General features: G+C 32.9%; 1 protein-coding gene across 8 annotated transcripts in view; it reads right to left on the bottom strand.

Moving 5' to 3' along the window:
- The window catches only part of RFX3 (regulatory factor X3), a 316,948-nt gene that overhangs the window by 67,720 nt on the left and 227,301 nt on the right, over positions 1 to 21,927 (bottom strand). For all 8 annotated transcript variants that reach the window (XR_012484828.1, XM_074282832.1, XM_074282831.1 and 5 more), the window contains 3 exons: positions 20,123 to 20,242; positions 6,741 to 6,862; positions 6,053 to 6,165 (listed from right to left, as the gene is read on the bottom strand). Coding sequence is in view for 7 of the 8 variants with exons in the window: in XM_074282832.1 (XP_074138933.1) it covers positions 6,053 to 6,165; positions 6,741 to 6,862; positions 20,123 to 20,242 (355 nt within the window). In the remaining variant the exon portion in view is untranslated. The remainder of the gene's footprint in view (positions 1 to 6,052; positions 6,166 to 6,740; positions 6,863 to 20,122; positions 20,243 to 21,927) is intronic.

Consider the following 21,927-nt stretch of genomic DNA (forward strand, 5'->3'; position numbering starts at 1 on the left):
AATCAGTGGGAAATGTCACAAAAAATAGGAGAGTGAAAAACGAAGAAATGAATCCTTTTGAAATGTTAACAAATAATTGAATTAGTTTCAATATACATTTATTAAGCATCTACTATGTGCAAAGTATTACACTCTTAAGGACCTTGTTATCTAAGGGGAGGAATAGGTATATAAGTAAGTAAAGCACAAATTAGTAATAAAGAAAGGATCAAGACAAAACTTTCTATGAAAATTTGAGAAGGAAGAGTTCACTTGCAGTTAGAGGAATCCAGGGAAGCTTCATGGGAGAGGTGACACCTGAGCTGGACCTTGAAGGAAGAAAAGGATTTCAATAGATGCAGATGAATAGGAATACATTCTAGACATGATTGGGATCAAAGGGGTGGCAACCTGCATGAAGGAAAAGTAATGCCGAGGGGACTACAGAACAGCTAGCAATCTAGTTTCATTGGAGTATGTGTGTGTATGTGTGTGTGAGTGAGTGTATGTGTGTGTCTATGTGTGAAGGGAAAGATAAGATATGAAGGACCTTAAATGTCAGGTTAAGAAGTCTGTATATTATTCTATAGAAAATAGAAAGCAACAGAAAACATTAAACAGGGAAGTGACATAAACAGGAATATTCATTAGATTATTAATTCACTAGATTAGTGGTATGAAAAATAGATTATGGAGAGAAGAGATGAAGGCAAGTTTATTAGTCAGGAAGTGAGAGAAGATGTTAAAGAGTTGTGAACCTAGGTGGTGGCAGTATGAGTAGAGAGAAGAGAACAGACATAAGAGATATTCAAAATGTAACAATCAATAGAGTCTGACAACTGATTGAACATGGGAGATAGAGTAAAAAGTAAATAAATTTTGACCTGGGTGAATGGGAAGATGGTAGTGGCAATGAAAAAATTGAAAAGTTTAGAGAAAAATAGATTTTAGAAAAAGGATGAGTTCAGTTTCACACAGGATGAGTTTGAGATGTCAGGGGGGCATTCAGGTAGAAATTTGCTTAGAAATCAGTTACAGACGCAGGACCCAATCTCCAAGAGGTTAAGAGTAAAAATATAGATTGGAGAGGAATCTGAATAGAGATGGGGCTATGAAATGCCAAGGGAGAGAAGGTAGAAAGACAAGAAAAAGAATCTCCAACAGAATCTTAGAAGACTTTGTCTAAGAAGCAATGGGACAATGAACCAATAAAGTAGACTGGTGTAAGAAGATCAAAGGAAAAGTTGCATCAAGATGCCAAAAGAGGAAAGGCAGTACAAAAAGAGGGTTCAATGGTGTCAAGTGCTGAAGAAAGGTTAGGGAGGTTAGAAAATTTTTAAAAAAGGTTAATGAATTTGGCAATTAATATACCCTTGGAGAGAGAAGTTTCAGCAGAGTAGTAGCAATAAGTAGTTGAGGAACTCAAAGTGGGTGTGGAAGAAATGGAAACACTGAGTATACAGTAATCTTTTTAGAAGTTTAATAGTGAAGGAGGGGAAAGGGATATGAGGATAAGTCAAGTGGGTGACAAGGTCAGTGGAAAAAAGTAAAGGAAGTGTAAAAATATAAGCAATGGGAAAGGAATGAGAGGATATGAATTATAGAAAATGGCTCCATGAGGAGAGGGATAAGAATAAGAAAAAAAAAAGAAAAAGAAAAGGAAAAGCACAAAAGAAGGAGTTAATTTGACAAGAAGTAGGGTCACTTTGTCCTTTGAGAATGAAGCAAAGACAGGATATTTTGGGGAGAAATGAAAGAACTTAAGAAGGACAGTTCTAATTTTCTCATTAAATTAAGAGGTAAGGACATCCTCAAAGGTAAGTGGGCTGATATTGAGGTATGGAAGAGAGCTGGGAGAATTTAGAATAGCTGTGATGATAAGCCTGAAAGGGAATCAGTTAGAAATGAGTAGTAAGGTTGAATAGCATGACTTTTTAGTGGACTAAGTATGATTTTGTTACTTCTTTAAAAGGAAGAATACTAAAAAGAACAACAGGCATTTGAAAGTTTTGAAAGTGGAAGATAGTGCCTTCTTGAATTGCTTTACTATAGAGTCAAGATTGCAAGGGAAAGAAGTGAAGCTAAAACAGGCATGGTATATGGGGATGAAAAAAGAAATCAATGCAGTGCAGGGCAAAGGGCCAGTTTAGAACAATTTCAACAGTGGGAAGAATTAGAGGGTGAAGAATTATGACCAAAGAGGAGAATTTCAGAATTTGCAATCTTTAAGGTCAGATACAGGTTGGCCTTGATAGAATTCAAGGCCCCTTCTGACATTCCATGATTTCTCTGGCCCTGTATCTTTGAAATGCGGTATGTACACCAACATTTTGTCAATTAATTCCTATTTTAAATATTCCAGGGAATTTGGCTGTAAAAAACCCTGTGATGATCTTTTTGAAGAAAACTTTTTGTGACAGAAGCAAAAGTGAAGTGCCCATTAACTTGGAAAAGGCTAAACAAATTGTGATGCATGAATCTAATGAAATCTTATCAGGATAATAAGAAATAAAGACTACAGAGAAGCATGGGAAGACATGAAAGTGGACTAAGCAGAACCACAAAAGCAATATGTTCACAAACCATGACCAATGTAAATGAAAAGAACAATGATAACAAAGTGATCAAATCTAAATGCCATGAAATTACAATGATCAGGCTTGATCCTAAAAAAGAGAAACAAGAGGTGGTAGATAAGAGGGTGAAACAATGAAAATCATGTTACACTTTTTCATTGTATTGGCCAGTTTTTCTGAACTCTTTTTTTATCTCTGTTATCAGAGATGATTCTCTGGGAGGAAATGAAATAAGGGATAAATTGGGAAATGAGGATCATATAAAAACAAAATGATATTAATTAAAATGTATTTTAAAAACTTTTTGCAGGGAAAATATTCATTTGTCTTTTGTTTAAATTCTGTCCACAGGAAATCAAAAAACCCTAAAGAATTATCTGAATTATCTTCTTTATTGAAGGGAATGAGGTTTAAAAGAAAAAGGCCTTGTTTTTGGACTTGGAAGGTCATTATTCAAATCTCAGATATGTTACTTACTCCCTTATCCTTGAACAAGTCACTTTGAATTTTTAGGTCTAAGTATCTTCATCTGCAAAATAAATTAAAAGATCTCCATTGTCCTTCCAATTCTAAATCCTATGATTATTATAGATGAAGGAGGATATGTTAACACTATTCTCTTAAATTAATTCCTATTGGGGAGTTGAAATATAACAATAATATCACTTGGAAACACATAAAGATCAACAGGGAGATAAACAGTCAATGAAATTTATAGTTAAAATGGTCACTGGAGGAAAGATTGAGACAATCCATTAGGATCATATGGAGAATTTTTGTCATGTGTTAAACTAATAATGCGAGAACCTTGCTTTTGGTTGCTAATAACTTAACACCTCTGAGAAGCATTCAGGTTCATTCAAACATTTCTTACTTCTGGGGTGGAAAAAAAAAAACAAAAAAAAAACACCAACCAACAAACAAACCATTAATGTGATGAATTGAGAAATCTCACTGCATATTGCATTGTGAGCAATTGGGAGTTAGAAATCTATAATAGCAAGGGATTAGATTCTACTAAAAGCAAGTCCACAAACAACCCTGAAGTAAAAATATCTAACTTTCAAATATAATTTTTTAAAGAGGGAAACACTTAAGAAAATCTTATATCAGGAACACATTTAATATATATGGGATTGCCTATCATCTAGAGGAGGGAGTAGAGGGAGGGAGGGGAAAATTTGGAAAAATGAATACAAGGGATATTGTTGTAAAAAAAAAAAAAAAGAAAAGAAAATCTTAAGGCAAAAGAAAATGTCCCACTCTGAAATTAGCTATCAGTCTAGAAACAAGTATATTGAACCTATCCAGGATTGATCACACCCAAGATAATGAGCTTACACAATTGATCTTGCAGTAGAAAACTTCCAAGTGATCTTTTAAGACTCCTGGATTTAGGACCAGAAGATAAAAATTTTAATCATAGAACCATGGAGTTGGAAACCACCTCAAACCTCATCTAGTCCAGCTGGTCATACAATACAGTTGGAAGAACTCAGTAAGAAAAGTACCCACTATGTGTTGAGGTAGTATAACCCTGTTTGAGATAATTTTGATTATTAGCTAATTTTCCCCTATCAACTAAGAGTTAGCTGGATCAAGGATTTGCCAAGCTCTACAGTGGATCTGCCCTTACTCTTCTCTTATTGATTAGAGGGGAAAGACCAAGGGCTTCCTTTGAGGTCTCTCATGTCAGGGATCCCTATATGTCTTCTTCCTCAACTAGTTTCCAGATCATGGGAATACAGTACATTGATGGAGAGGTAGACTTGTGATTTCATTGCCTTAGGGAATTTCTTCTACACAGATCAGTGCCTGCTTTGAGGATGCAGTACTTTTTGTGGTACAGAGCTCTGACCTTTGAGTCAGATGGCTTAAAATCTTCACTCTTATCTTGAACTCTTATCTGAATCTGAGCCTCTAGAATTCAGTATTCTTACAGAATGGGATGTGTGGAGGTGGTGAAGGGAAGACACTGATATGGAGTAATGGGATCTGTTTTTAAATACAAGTTCTGCCACTGAATACTTCTGTGATCTGAGGCAAAATCACTTGATTTTCTTGGGCCCTATTTTACTCATAAAATGAGTGAGTTAGACTAAAAAGGACTCTTTCCTGGTCATATCAATCCAATAGGAAAATTTGTCCCTTAATATAACACAATTAAAACCATTCAGTAGGAGAACAGACTGTCTTAACATGTGGTGAGTTCCCTATCACTGGAGGTTTTACCAAGGAGAGATCAAGCACTTACTGACTTAAATAGAGTTAAAGCATCACTTATGATAAAGGCATTAGTCTATCCCATAATGAGTCAGTCTGAAGGGAGCCAAAAACCTTTTGATTCTTACTGATGAAGGACTGTTGAAGTATAAGATCCTTATAAATTCTGAAAGATAAAGTGCCAGAGATGTTTTAGAGGAGATTCCTATTCAGGTAAAGGTTGGATTACATGATCCTTGAGTCCCTTTTAAAATTGATATAAAATTGATATACTATGATTACCTTCCAGCCATAAATCTTAGGATCCTATGAATAAACCTTAAAGTATATGCACACTTTCATGCAAGCTTTTCTTTGTGCCATGTTGATATTTCTTTGTGCAGTATTTGTGTGTGTGTGTGTGTGTGTGTGTGTGTGTGTGTGTGTGTGTATGAATGACACAAGGAGAAACCTGAAGAGAGGAATAGAACCCTCAACGATTTTTGGAGGGAATAATTGTAGCACTTCATAGACTGAGGAATGTAGATAGTGCAAGCTTTCCAGTTAATTTAACCTGTTCTTTTTATACTCCTAACCCCAATAGTTAGGTAGGAAATCTCTCTTTGTTTCTCCATAATCTGCCTGCAACTTACCCTATGTTTTACCATTTCCCTTTCATGAACCTTACATTTACCTTAATAGTTAGCCAGGAAAAAATCTCTTTTTTTCCCATAATCTGCCATCTGCCTGCAACTTAACCTATATTCTACCATATCCCTTTCATGAACCCTATATTGCCAACAAATTGATTTACTCTCCATCTTCATTCTTATGCTGCCTTTTCTCACATCTGTGCCTCTGGCTACTTTGCCTCCTTGCCTGTCTAGATGTTCTCCCTTTCTCTTTGTCTGTTGAATTTGTTCCCCACCTTCAACTTCCAACATGGTCCCCATATCTCTTATGACTTTCCCTAACTTCTCTTCTCCTTGAATGAAATCCTGTCTCTAGTATCAGATTCCTAATAATACTTTATTTATCTGTATCACTTCTCTTATGAATTCCATTCCTGTATCATTATTTGTGTGCATGTGTTCTATTCAATTTGATTGTCAAGCTCTGAGGCACGAGGTCTTTTTTTTTTAAAACTTGCCAGTTCCTTGCACATAGTAAGCCCTTGATAAGTATTTGTTGAATAGACTTTGCTCAAAACAGTATGAGAATCAGTTCCTCCCCTATGCAAGTGATATATCATCTGTTTTTAGCAAGACTTAATTTGTTTGAAAAGTCTTACTTACCTCACAGTGCTCTCGATAAAGACTCTGCAATGATTTGATATCCTCAAAGGTAGTACCATCTGGTAGAGAAGATATTTCAACTTCTCCAAATTCTGGAAGTGCTCTAGATGCATCTATTACCATGACAACAGAATTAAAAAAAAAAAAACATTGTGAATGGTTCCAATTACAGTTTAATGAAAAAAAAATCAAGAACACAAAGTCTTTGTTTTTGTAAAGTTAGGGTCTCAAAATCTAAGACTTTTCATATTTTCATCTTTATATACAATCAAAAGCTAGCAGGAGGAACAATAGACAAGATAAGCTGTGACCAGAACTATTATAACAAGACTGTCTTGGTTGTAAAAGAGAGACAAACTATTGTGGGTGATTTTTTTTTAACCCTAAAGCTTCACTAGAACTTTCAGAAATAGCATAGTGTTTTCCATTTTAGCAGCTATGTCATACATATTTACTTAGTACATATGAATTTAAAAGTCTGACATTAATCCAGATTTAAATATATATATATATATTTGGCTAAGAATGAGCCAAATCATCATGTTGTACTGGATATGTAACTTCAGCAGAAAGAACATTAGAGTAGAATTAGTCTATAATGAACCATGATATTTGAAAAATAACCTGCTGCTATTTTGTAGGTTTCATGATCCTACTAACAGCTAATACACATTATATCTTAACATACCTAAAAACTGTTGATGATGCTGACTTTGGGCAATTACAGTTTGCTCAACAGATGTGCCTGTCTGTTGACCACTTCCCGTGAAACCATCTGCAACCCCATCCACTTTCTGCATAGGCTTGTACCTTAAAATATGGAATGAAAGAACAATAATGACAAAGAAATTATTCTTTGAGTCTTCAAAGCACCACACTACACAAAAATAACTAAGGCATGTGACTTGATTCTGCTTTTATTATTCATGTTGAGAGGGATTTCTCTAAGATAAAACAGACTTTAGAAAATAGCATTTAAACATGTTTTCAATTCTACTTTTCCCTCAGAAATTAACTGAAATTGGGAAATCCAAGAACAAATAATTAAAACAAAGAGTGGCAAGTATTTTCTTTAGATTAAAAAAACTTGCTCATTGTGTTACAGAAGAGACCTTGGGTTTTCCAAGGCTATCTCCTAGCTGCAAAAACGAGAAAGGTTTCAAGTATGAGTTTACAGACAGGTCATATGTTTTTACCTTGGGGTGATAAGGAAATTTAGCACTCTAGCCTAATGAAACTAATGCCTATTGAACAGAGGTTAAAATGTAGCAAGCACTTAAATGAACACTTGTTGAATTGAAGTACCACTTATGGTAAAACATGTTGGTCTATCCTGTAAAGATCCAGCCTGAAGGGGGCAGAGAAACTTTGATCCTTAGTAAATGAAAAGATGGAGGATCCTTAGCAATTAATTCTAACCTTAATTTATTTTAGAAGGCTTCCCATCCTCCTCAATTCATTCTACTTAATTTGGTTTTAGCTTCATTATTTTCAGCTATGAATTTTTACTTAGCTAATAAAATAGACTGAACTTGTTTAACCAATTTAAATTAATGCACTTTGGAATTCATGGAGTTTAAACAATAGAGGTGAAAGGAATTTGCATTATTTAGCCTAGAGAAGAGAAAGCTGAAACAACTTCCTACAGATTTCAATTATATAAAGCTTTATTATGAGATTATGGGGAAATTATAAAATGGAGACCAGCTGTGTTTTTGAATGCACTTCTTTATTGTCTATTGCAGTCCAGCAAGTATATCATGGGTGCAAAATGACCGCAAAACTTCAAAACTGTTATGAAATTTAAGATTAGACAAGAAAGACTTCATGGAAGCTTCTTGTTAGATTGTGTTTATAGAAGGCAAACAAGCTCTTCATCTTAGTCAGAATGCCTATGATAATGATCCTGTCAATGGCAAGAAAAATCTTAAATTCTTAAGATAGTGAAATAATTTTCTTTGAGTTATATTAATACTAGCTATATCAATCAGATAATGATGATATTAGAAGCACATATTTATATACAAGATCTACTGCATCCAAAGCTAAGTTGTTTCCTTTAAGCCTCACAACAACTTTAAGAGATATCTACCTTTTCCTTATTTTATAGACAAACAGCATGTATGATATAAAGAACTCTGGACATGGGGTCAGAAGACCCTTGTCCCTTGATAAGTATTCTAGTTCTGCTCTAAGCATAACTTAGAACATTCCCCCCAATAACTTCACAAGGTTGTTGTAATCAAACTTCTTCCTAACTTGTAAAGCATTACATAAATGTGAGCTATAATTAAGAAGAAATATTAATTAAGTTGATCAAGATTATCCAGCTTGCTAAATTAAGGGGCTGAGCTTAAACCCAGATGTCTTAACTCCAAATTGGGTGCTTTTCCAATAAAAAACACATATCTCTTTGATAACAGCAACAATAGGAACTATTCATAAGGAGATAAACATTTGTAATGATAACAGTTTTATTAGATATAAAATAATAGAACATAGAACTTTGAGGGTTTTTTCAAACTTACTCTTGTAGAAAAAGAAAAAATCAACAACAAATCAACAACTAAGAAGAAAATTCAAAAATTCAACTTTTTTTGAGTTTCAATACTAATTTTGAATTTTTCATTAAACTCTCTCTTTTCTAACTGCTGCTAAAAACTTATACAAAAATCAAATAAATATTTATCGTGTCTATGTCATACATATTCTTTAAAGAGTGAATATAGATCGAATCTCTGTGAAACTGAATTATGCTTTCCCATTGACTTACATGATAAGCTGAGGATGCTTTATTTTCATTCTGACTGATTTTCTACTAGCAATGACTCTTGCCATTAAGACATAACTTCAAATTGTTCTGCCTTCAACTACTCTGTCAAATAATTCATCATCTGTAAATATTCACTTGACTGCAAACACTAGGGAAGCTCACTATTTAAAGAAAGTCTTCTCGATTTGGGGAAGGGGGTTAAGACAAATCATCACCTTCATAAATTATGTTTGAAACATTCAAAGCTATTGGTTGGCATTTTAAGAAAAAAAAAAAAAAAGGAATAAACCTGGACCATATCTGAAAATCTGTGCTGCCAGAAGAAAAAAAAAAAAGACCTGTGCTGTTGCTAATGAAGAAACAGCTCTTGGTTTTAAAATTAGTAAGAAAGAAATGATAATTTTAACAGCTTGCAACTCCATGGGTAACCACCAGCTAAAATTGTTAATGATTAAGAAATCAAAGAAACTCTAATGCTTTAATAACTTAGTGTATGCATGAAACCTGTCACTGAAACATAAAACTTGGAAGGTTATTAGGAATCTTTTCAATACGGAGCTCGTCATAGCTGTTACATGGAATTTGGACAGTTGTAACTCTACTTTGAAAGCACCATTGAAAACAGACAATATGGCTATGCATGAATACTAAAACATCATAATGGAAGGCAGAAAGTGGCATAAACTTATCATCAGAATTGCCAAATTTGCTTCTTCACACTGAAGAATTTTAGGAAGAAATTCATCTCAAAGTTTTTACAGTAATGAACATTGTATGTAGGAAGAACAAAACCATCCTTGAACAGATCTCATCATCCATCTCAGTCTAAGTCACTTACTTAGTAACTTACTTAGTAACTATGTGACCATGGGCAAGTCATTTAAACCTCTTGTAGGCCTCAGTTTCTTCTTTTGCAAAATGAGGGGATTTAAGTCTAAATCTGTGATCCTACAAACTATCCTAAAGAATTATACAACTTATTGTAATCACAGATGAAAAAACTATGCTCACAAAGTGGTGTGATCTGAACATCCCAGATGCAAATGCATAAGGTTTTTATAGGACAACCCAGTAAAGGGATAAACAGTTTGGATGAGATTGTGATGACAAAACTAGAGTTAAAAACTGAACAACTCATTAGAAAATGGTGAATTAAGTGAGTTTCACTATCCAATAAAGCAAATAGAATCTCAGGAGGAAAATTTAAAGTATGACAAAGAACTCTGAAATTGGAGTTAATTGAATCTTTAGAAATCAACTTTCTCCCTCTTTTATGTGTGTGACCACTTTATTTCTCTGGGCTTTAACTTCCTCATCTTTTAAATGGGGACACTAAACTATAGGAACTCAAATGTTCCTTCTCTCTCTAAATGGAAGAAATCCTTTGTAAATAACAATATTGTTAAATCCAATCTTTAGTCCCTTTCTCTAATTAGTCCCTTTATCTGCCTATTTTGTAACCATTCTGTTCACAGACAATCTCTACTAGCATGTAGTTGGGCAGGAGGGAAAATGTAAGATTCAAATCTATGAATTTTGTTTTTTAAGAGTGCATTTAATACAGGTTTTGAGTAAAAGGAAGGATGAAAATATTGACTAAAATAAATTCTTTGCCTTATTGTTGGATTTTACTTATTTTATCTCTTTCACTGAAAACTGGTTGTATAATGCAGTGGGTAGGAAAATGGCCTTAGAGAAGAAAATGAGGGATCAAATCCTTTTTCTGCCATTAAATGGCAGTGTAATTCTTGATTGATTTAGTTGTGCTTTAAGCAACCCTTTAAAACTATAAGCAATGCTAATAGCTTCCGTTAATGTAGCACTTTATATATATATTATTTCCTTTTATCTCCGTAATCTTCCTGGAAGGTAGCTGTGACTATCACCTCAATTTTGTATATGACAAAACAGAAAGAGAGATATTTAAGTGTCTTGCCCAGGTCCCATGGGTAGTTAAGCATATGAGATAGGATCAGAACTGAGACTTTCTTGGTGGCAAGTATGTTATTTTATCCACTATGACACCAAGCTATAAGTTGTTGAGAAGATTCTAAACTATATTGGTAGAGGGAATTTCTGTTATCAATAAAATAAGTTTAATTGTCTCTATCCCTAACTTTTCTTGACTCAATGATGTGGATAATTATATAAATGTATGCAATCTGGTTATAATTTGCTTTTGTCCCTATCCTGAAATCTCTTTTTTGAACACCCCCTTTCCTTTATTTTCCTTTTCACATTTATTCCTGCTTCATGGAGCCCAGGAAATTTGGGCTCCTTGTTGAGATAGCAAATTACCTCTCCCCTCCCATTTTGATATCCCAAGAAGCAAATGGTCTTATCTATGGAAAAACCAAAGACTGACAGACTGTAAGGAAACAAAATTGTGATTATTTATAGTATGGTCTTCAATATGAATTGTGCATTTATTTTATCAAAAGAGGATGACATCTAAAGTTGATCTTAATGTTGAAATCCTTTCAAAAAATTTTAAAACATACTAAATTAAGTAGTTTTTTGAATATTTTAAGTTTCTTGGATATTCAAAATGAGCTATATTTTTGCAAAAGGGAAATTTTACTCTGAATAAATAATATCAAAGCCTATGCTATAATGCTATAGGAAGCATATACCCCTATGGAGATTATAAAACAACAATAGGGAATCAATGGTGTTCCAAGAAACAGTGTTATAGATTGGAGCATTTAGTTATTTTTAGTTCTTCTGACTTCAATGGAAAATGTAATCATTACATCAGGGACTGCTTTAGAAGCAGAGTGAATACTAAGGCTTTCAGTATAAACCTTCCTTACCTGCATACTAAAGTTAGCTGCTCAGGTGCCATATCACCTGACTATTATCCATCCCTGGAGAGTAATACAACTCAGGCTCAGCCCTTAAAATAACAGCTTTGAATGTTCCTAGGAAGACTTGCTATTGTCTAGGACCCTTCCTTCTTAGAAGGTCTTTAGGAAGCTAGGGATGGTTCTGAGACTGCATGAAGATTTGGCACCTGTTCTAGAGATAGATTCAGTTCTAGTTTGGGCCAGAATCAAATCTTTCTTTCTTGATCTAATTCCATGTCACTGTGATGGGAGAAGAGTTAGAATGGCTTCCATAGGTATAGTAGCATGGAACATATACATGCATATCTGTCTCCAAGTCATATTCCTTTTTTTTATATAGCTTTTTATTTACAAGATATATTCATGAGTAATTTTACAGCATTGACAATTGCCAAGCCTTTTGTTCCAATTTTTACCCTCCTTCTTCCCACCCCTCCCCCTGATGGCAGGTTGACCAATACATGTTACATATGTTAAAGTATAAATTAAATACAATATATATGTATACATGTCCAAACAGTTATTTTGCTGTACAAAAATAATCAGACTTTGAAACAGTGTACAATTAGCCTGTGAAGGAAATAAAAAATGCAGGAGGACAAAAATAGGAGTATTGGGAATTCTATGTAGTGGTTCATAGTCATCTCCCAGAGTTCTTTCACTGGGTGTAGCTGGTTCAGTTCACTACTGCTCTATTGGAAATGATTTGATTCATCTCATTGTTGAAAATGGCCACATCCATCAGAATTGATCATCATATAATATAATATTGCTGTTGAAATGTATAATGATCTCCTGGTTCTGCTCATTTCACTCAGCATCAGTTCATGTAAGTCTCTCCAGGCCTTTCTGAAACCATCCTGTTGGTCATTTGTTACAGAACAATAATATTCCATAATATTCATATACCACAATTTATTCAGCCAATCTCCAATTGATGGGCATCCACTCAGTTTCCGGTTTCTGGCCACTACAAAGAGGGCTGCCACAAACATTCTTGCACATACAGGTCCCTTTCCCTTCTTTAAGATCTCTTTGGGATATAAACCCAATAGTAATACTGTTGGATCAAAGGGTAGGCACAGTTTGCACAATTTTTGAGCATAGTTCCAAATCATTCTCCAGAATGGCTGGATGTATTCACAGTTCCACCAACAATATATCAGTGTCCCTGTTTTCCCACATCCCCGCCAACATTCTGTATTATCTTTCCCTGTCATTCTAGCCAATCTGACAGATGTGTAATGGTATCTCAGAATTGCCTTAATTTGCATTTCTCTGATTAATAATGACTCCAAGTCATATTCCTGATTCCAATACAGGACATCATCATCCTGGGAGAAGTGTTTCCCAGGATCATAGCTCTAGAGCTTAAAGAGAACACAGCAACTATCTAGATCAAACCCTTCATTTGACAGAGCCACAGGAATATTAAATGATTTGCTCCACTCTCAAAAAATTACACATGAGATATGAACCTGCACTAATAGACAAGAGATTTGATAATGAATTTTCACATTGATGAAATCACAGATCTATCCCACCCTCATAACATTGATAATATGATTTCTGTGTAAACATATATATCACATGTTTGAAAACAAATTCTGTATTAATTTGAAAAAATAAAGATGTATAACAAAAAAAGCAACTTTCGTTACCTTGCTGATCTTAGTTGCACAAGAATGAATAAATGAATGAAAAAAATTGTTATGTACTTACTATATGCTAAGCTCTGTGTTAAACCCTGGAAAAACCTTATATTTATATATCCCTTACATTTATTACGTGGGACTTTCTTACCACTAATTTTCTTTGGTAGGCTTTGGAAGACTTGGAAGAAGTCACACAATCATACTTTCAGGATTAGTCACTACAAATTAATCTTATGTTGCTGTTTTCAACTGGATTCTTACTACTTGACACCAATCCTTTTGTTCAGGACCCAGTTCCCATGGGTTAATATGGTTTTTCTTCTCTTCTTGAACTACCTACTACACCATCTCTTCTTTCCCTTGATTTTATACTCTGTGACCCCAACATTATCCCTAAAGCATTCTCTCCTCCTTTTCTCCAATCTTGAAGAAAGTCAGTCATTCTCCTCACAAACATCAATCCTATTTAGGCTTTTGATTCTTATCTCCTACTGTCTAAGCCAATAGCTCACTGCTTTGATTATCTTCTCTCTCCCTATCCATTGAATCTTATCCTCCTGCTTACAAACATGTTTAGATCTTCTCCAATCTTAATAACAACAACTACTTAAACCCTTCTTTATTTGGTCTGATTATCCATTTAAGCTATTGTCTTAAATTACTTCTGTTCCCTTTTATAGTCAAAGTCCTAGAAAAGGCTGCTGTCTACACTCATAGCCTCTATTTTCTAAATGCTTATAATCTTGCTTCTGAACTGAAAGTGCTGTTTTCAATGATTTCTTCATTACTAAATATAATTTCTTTATTCGGGACTTTCTGAATCACAAACTATTAAGAAAAGTTAGTATTTCATCCTTCTTGATTTCTCTGCAATCTTTGACAATTGTGAGCTCCTTAATGTACCCCTTCTTTTCTCTTGGGTTTTGCCTGATTGTTCCCTTTCAAGTCTCTTGTAGGATTATCATTATTGTTCTTCTCTCTATGCCTCCTTGTACCAAGTGACTCTAAAAAGTGTTCTCTTCTCTTCTCTCTCTATAAATTATCTCATATCTGCTCCTATAGGTTCAGCTAATCACATATATGTAAATGATTTATAGACCCATTCTCTTTGTCAAATTTTAAGATGATTCATAGAATTCTCAAATGAAATGTTTGAAATAGAACTGATTTTATCTTTCCCCCAAACCTCATTCCTTTTCTAAACTTCTTCATTTCTGCTGAAGGAATTAGAATATATATTTTACTTATTCAGTCTTTTTTCGTGCCTCCCCAGTCTTTGTTTCTCATATTAAAGGCGTTGCCAAATTTTGTCAATTATAGCATCACAATAAATCTTGTTTCCATCCCCTTCTCTCTACCCATATGACCACCACTTTAATTCAGACCATCATCTTTATTTAGCTTATGTTATTGCAATTGTCTTCCAATTTGTCTGCTTGTCTTAACTCAACATCTCCAATGAATTCTTCATATAATTCCCAAATTGATATTTCCTAACACGCAGGTGTGATCATGTTACTACACTGTTCAAGATATTTCAATGTTTCCTTCTTGCCTTAGGATAAGCTCTTCTGCTTGGACTTTTAAAGCCTTCACAATCAGGCTTCAGACAGCAAACCTTTCCAAACTTACTGAACATTATTCTCTCTCATGTCTTCTACACTGCAAGCCATACTGAAAAAATAACATCCTATTTTTCCATTTCCATGACTTTTGTAGAAGCTGTCCTCCATGCCTGAATACACTCCTTCCTTAGCTGTACCCCTTAAAAAGAATTTTCTCATGTTTCCTCCAGCAAAGAAACCAAAACTATCCAGTTGCTTGAGATTACTTTGTATCTAAGTTATATTTAATTTTCTATGTACATGTTGTTTTCTCTTAATAAAATGCAGGATTCATTTTTGTAATTGTATTCTCAGTACTGAACATAGTGCCTTTCACATAAATGCTTCTTTAAATGAATTTAATTGAATTCTGATAACTGATATCTAGCTTCTGACTTCTAAATAATTAGCATGCTCACAAGTGGGAGGTCTTTTCCTATGACAGGGATGTGAGACTTCAGTCAAGGAGGACCAAGATGTCATGTTCAGTTCAAATTTGTAGCATGTATTATTGCTGAGATCTCCAATTATGTATATGTTGTGTTCTGTCTCTGAAGCTAAGCAGAGCTCATATTTGCAACATTTTAAACTCTCAATGGAAAAGGTTCTACAACCAAAGGACACCCAGAAATTGACAGTCAAGTTGCTTCTGCACATTCTCAGATCCACACTTGCTCTTTATTTTCCTACTCACTAAGTCACTCTATTGTGATTCTTTCAAGAGGCTCTGTGGTACACTTGAATAGTATAGGGATACCAGTAGATACCAGTATAGCCCTCAAAAATTACCTTTTTCTCAAATTACTTCCTCTACTACTTTCCCACTATTAACTACTGAAGCATTAGTATTTTGTATTTTGTACACACACACACACACACACACACACACACACACACACACACACACATATATATATATATATATATATATATCACAATGTCTTCATAAACTTAATTTTTTAATCTCAGGTTCTAAATCTTATGCCATTTTTACTCAATAAATTATATGCTATATGTATTTTGATTCTTTTATCTCAAGAAATGAATTGATACTTTTGATAAACTCTACTTGCACAATCACATAAAATAGACTTGTAGGGGGGTTTAAACTATTTAAATATTCTCACATGTTAAGTGTTGGGACAGGCACTAAAATTGTTCAAACTTTTTCACAGGTTATTTGTATTTTAGGCAATAAGTTATCTCCATAAAAATGCATCTAAATATATTCAGAGAAACATGCTTTATTCTGTTTATATTACTTTAAGGCTCCAACAATAATATCCTACTTACTATAAAATGTTTACATAAATTTTGTGATTTATAAGTCATATGGTTCATCCTTGATTTTATGATAGACTCAGACTAATGTAAATAAATTTTCTTTTTTTTTTTTTTAGTGTCCAAGATTCCTCCCCACCCCAACAATGGGCTAATTGGCTTCAATTAAGCTTATCGATGTTGTCTTTGGATGGTTCCTTAGTAGTGAGAACAAATACCTGCTGGTGCTCTTCTGCTAATCACAATAAGGGGTCTATATACTTGGTAACACTAAAGCTCTTGAATCAATTAACAAAGTACAATTGTAAAATGATTGGTCACTGGAAATAGCTATCAGAAAAAAATTCAAGAAAAAAAAGGGCAGACATTATTTGCTTGTCTGGTTAAAAAACAAAACAAAAACAAAAACAAAAATAATTAAACCTAAAACTTAGAATTTTTGAAACATTTTTATGAAGGGAATTCCATAACAAAACATTAATTCTAGAACTTGGGAATAGTTTTAGAAATGCTTAAATTGTTTGCTCATTGATACTGGTCCCATTTTTTTTTAATTTTAATTTTTAGTTATAAATTCTCTTTCTCCTTCCATCCCTTCCCCTTTCATCGAAAAGGCAAAAAATATTATACTTAATATGCATATGAAGTCATAAAAACATATCTAGTGATTTTATTTCTAATAACTATTCCTACTACTTTGATATAATAGGATTTTTCTAGGCTGAGTAGATTACAAACTTTATACTTTCCAGTTTTATGTGAAAATATTTAGTCATTTAATCTTGGGTCCAGACCATTTAACCATTTCCCAAAGGAAGCTTGCTATTATCTCTTTTAAGAATACATTGTCGGGGCAGCTAGGTGGTGCAGTGGATAGAGCAGCAGCCTTGAATTCAGGAGTACCAGAGTTCAAATCTGGTCTCAGACACTTAACACTTCCTCGCTGTGTGACCCTGGGTAAGTCACTTAACCCCAGCCTCCAAAAAAAAAAAAAAAAATACATTGTCAGTACGATTAGGTTTGCTTTGTGAAATTAGTGACTTAAAAATCTTTTAATTTTGTTAATTTAATAATTTCTCAATCTACTTTTTAAAGAATTTTCTGCCTCTAAATTACATTCTAATCTTTAGCTTTTAGCAGTGTATTTGTCCAAAAAAGTAATCATGGGTTATATCATATGCATATATGTGTATTCATGGTCACACAAACATATATATATATATATATATATGTATGTATATCTATATATACATATATAGATATACAAACATATCTGTGAGTATACATAATTTACATCTATAATTTATACACATGATAGAATTTAATATATAATACACATATATGAAAGGAAGAAAACTTTTATTATATAATTACTACAAATTCTATTCACTTTGCTAGTCTTAAATTAACTTTTTTAATAATTATGTCAGAACCTCTCAAGATCACCAACTGCAAACAAACATGTATTGTTTTATTTTAACTGTCATATGAAAAAATGAATTAAATCACTAACAATTACTCTTTGATTCAGATATTCTACTGATAGATATATTATTCAAAGAGGTCATTGACAAAAAAGATAGGTCCTATATATGCCAAAGAATTTATAGTGGCACTTTTTTGTGGTAGCAAAGAACTGGAACAAAGGAGATGACTGTTAACAGGATAATTGCTAAATAAATTGTGATATGTAATGGTATATTATTGTGCTATAAGAAATGATAAGCACAACGAATACAGAGAAACATAGAAAAACTTATGTGAACTGATATAAAATCAAGTAGACTAAACAGAAGAAACAAATGACTACAATAATTTAAATGGCAAAAAAAAAGAAAGAAAAGAAAACACTCAAGCACCATAAAACAATCAAACTTCATGTTGTAAGAGTATAAAACAGGAAATTGGCCCCAAAGAAGACTCCTCTCCTAGCCCAATTCCTTTGCAGAGCTGGGAAGGGTCATGTGAGTTACATATTAGATTTTTTTTCCTAAATAATGATCAGATTTGATAATTTTTTTCTTTTTTTTAAAAGCAATTATTAATAAATGGTTCTATGGGAGGAGGGAAAGGAAGAGATATGAGGGTAAATTTAAAGAGTATAAATACCAAAGATTTCAAATTTTGTTTAACTCATCAAAAAAGTGTCAAACAGACTTCCAGAGTGCCACCAGAAGCAAATTAACAAAATTAAAAAAAAATAAATTGAACACAGATAACATTAATAGATAGTCTTCCAAATCAGCATATAGCCTGCAGGGATTCTTCTATTGGTCCATGATTCTAATTTGAATTTGACAACATTTATCTAATACTATTTCTTATATAGAGATGGCTACTTATCATTAAAACCTGAAGGAGAAATTGTTTGTTTAATAAAAGTAACATAAAGATCCTGCTACTTATCTCCAAAAAAGAAATCCCTTAATTAATATGTGATAAGCAGTGGAAGATTCATTCTACCTAAAAAACTGCCTTTCTCTAATTCTGCCTGTTATATCTCTCTCTAAAACAGAAAACTTATGCAGTGAGGATATAGTCCTCCTGAAAATTGCTTTAGTTCTCTCCAACTACATCTCCTACTTATTTGTTTTTCAAGATGAAATATCAGAGAAGAATACTTCGATAATTTCACTGTCAGCACTATTACTTAATTATTTGATTAGTATTTTACAAAGCATATTATTATGGCCTCCATAAAATCTTCCATTATCAAGGTTTAAGAATAGATACACTGAATCTTTTCTCTAGCTGTGACTAATACCTGATATGCTGCAGAGAAGAATGATACTTTATGAAGGAATCACGACATAAGATGCAGTGGGACATATTAGTAGAAAAAAAGAACTCTAATTCTACAAGAGGCACATGGAATGTGAGATCAAGATCCAGAAAGCCTGGGATCTTATTCTTCTCCTTTATTTGCTAGCTGTATGATTATGAATAAGTCACTTAACCTTAAAAAGGCCTTACTTGCTTTATCTATAAAATGGAGGTAAAAAGACCTCACTTGCCATTAAGCAGGGGGATCTTCCCAATTCTCTCCTGAAGCCACTTTCAGCTCTATGATTTATAATTGCATTTCTACAAAAGTTTCTATGCTGCTTAAGGAAGAATGGCTTGGAATAAGCTAGTATAGATAAGTTTTGATTTGTGACAGATTACATATTGGCCTTTAGTTTTTCTATCTGAAAAAATGGGATTATCCTATGCTTCTCAAAGGAGGAAAAATTTGGCATTATTGGTATAAAATAAACAAACAAACAAAAACCTAAAATGCTTCTTAAGACATTAGTATCTGTCAAGATTGTAATTGTCAACATTGAAAGCCCACTAATAATTGAAAGCAATTCAAAAAATAATTGATTATCTAATATATATTTTGGATACAAGAGATACAATCTCTTATATATATATGTATACATATATATATATATATATATATATATATATATATAAATATACAAGATACAAGAAATACAAACATTAAAAAGAAAACACTCTTTTTCTGCCATCAAGGAACTATATATTGGGGAAATTTGACAATTAAGTGCAGGTATTTATATAGAATAAGATAGAAGAACAAAGTAGAGACCTAAATTACAGTAGGAAATCAAGAAGAAATTTACTTTTGGCTAGTAAGACTTGGGAGGGTTTCATTAAAAAAAAAAAAAAAGATGATCAGAATTAAATTTTGAAGGAAGAGAAAAATTTTAACACATGAAGATTAGGAAGGAATGTATTTCAGGAGCAGTGAGCAGCCTATGTGATTTTTCAGGAAGAAGCAACATATTTCTTAAGATAGTGCTTTATTGTTTTTGTTTTTTGTTTTTGTTATCAGAAGAAGGAAACAACATTGCACATTAGAGTTAAAATGATTTTCAAGTTCCAGTGAAAAATCCAGACTTTACCTTTGTTTCTGCTGCATGGGTTGTTGTCTCATAGCCATATATTGCATGTCCTCTTGTAGTCGATTAAGAGGGGAGTCTGGCTTGACACGAATCCCATAGTAATGGTATTTGGAGTTCCCTCTTCATCAAGAAAAACAACAGACAATGAAAGTATAAGTATCAGTAAAATATCTAGTGTCAGTAAATATAAAATTAGGCTTATTCAAAATCCATTTAATTTAAGACACTGCAAAATTAATTCTAAGTATTAAAATTATATAAATTACACACACATGAAATGGCTGGTCATGTGGGAAGAGCTCGACTCAAATGAAAAAAGCATTTAAGCACCTACTATTATCTCATACTATTTATACTATTTATCCAACATATTAGGCACTGTATAAAAACAGAGGGGGAAAAGTCCCACAATACAGTACCAATCATCATGGGACTTATTTTATTATACAGGGTGGGGGGCTGGCTGTCAGGCGATTATATATATGTATATATATATATATATATATATATATATACACACACATATATATATACACACATATATGTATATATATGTATATACATATACATATATATGTATATATATATAAACAAATAAAGATAAATAAATACAAAATACAAAGTAAAATGAAATAATTTTGGCAGAGAAAAGCACCAACAATCAGAAGTATGTCCAAATGGTAGATACTAAAGGAAGACCTCTAGACCACTGAGAACAAATCATGTAAAATAAAAGATAGATATCTAGAGGGTATAATCTTTCTTGATGTATTTAATACAGATAAATTCACAGATATACCAAAGTACCTATATCTATATCTATATAAAATATATGCACATATATGATAATTAATATCAGTTATTTTAGTGGGAAATTGGTTTTAATAAAAATAATTTAATATAGGATAAGTGATTTTTCATTGAAAAAGAAATACTAGTGGGGCAGAATTACCTACAAGTCCTATAGTAAAAATTATAGTTCTTGTTTTATCACCTTGGACAAGTACTTAACATTTCTATTTCTTATTTACTTCATGAGGAGAGTAGCAAGAGAATGTACTGATTTCAAGCTTACAAGAATGCTGTATGTTAACTCAGTTAATTAAAAATTTTAATATAAAAGATTTTGTAGACATTAAATTATTTCATTCCTGTTGATTCTCAAGCATATTTTGTTAGTCACTGTTTTTAAATGAATGCATATCTGTTTTGCAGGCTGAATCAGATGTAGCACAACAGACACACATGGGGAAATTTCTCTGTGAAAATGGCAAATTTCCACATGGGACAAATGATTTCACAATGTCTTCATTTTCATGAAAAAGCCTGTGTTTGGTGACAAATTTTTGCTCTGAATAGAATTTGTGAATATTTGCAAAAATAACAGTTCTAAACATATAAATTCTTGCAATGAGAAAATAGTAAGTTCCAGTAGGTCTAAATTCAGTAAGGCATTAGAACATTTCCCATTTTTTTTCCACTTCCACTTAAAGAATAAAATCTAAGAAAATTTGTGCTAGATTACTTCATAGTTTAAAGAGTAACTATACAGTGTAATGACTATATCCTTGCAAAATCCTTAAAATAAGGATATCATACAGATCTATTAATTGGCAAAAATATATGGTTGCATCTGAGTCTCTTTGAGTAGTCAGCCACCCAAATTAGGAAGCAATTCTGAAGCCTATCAAAGTAGGTCTTCTTTAAAGATAAATTCTAATTAGAATCTATTTTAGTGTTTTTAGCTTTGCAAAAAAGTGACGAGTCAGCTCTATAAACTACATCAATAGTCTTTTTTTTTCCAC

The sequence above is a fragment of the Sminthopsis crassicaudata genome, chromosome 1 (genome assembly GCF_048593235.1).
Source record: "Sminthopsis crassicaudata isolate SCR6 chromosome 1, ASM4859323v1, whole genome shotgun sequence".
Classification (NCBI taxonomy): domain Eukaryota; kingdom Metazoa; phylum Chordata; class Mammalia; order Dasyuromorphia; family Dasyuridae; genus Sminthopsis; species Sminthopsis crassicaudata.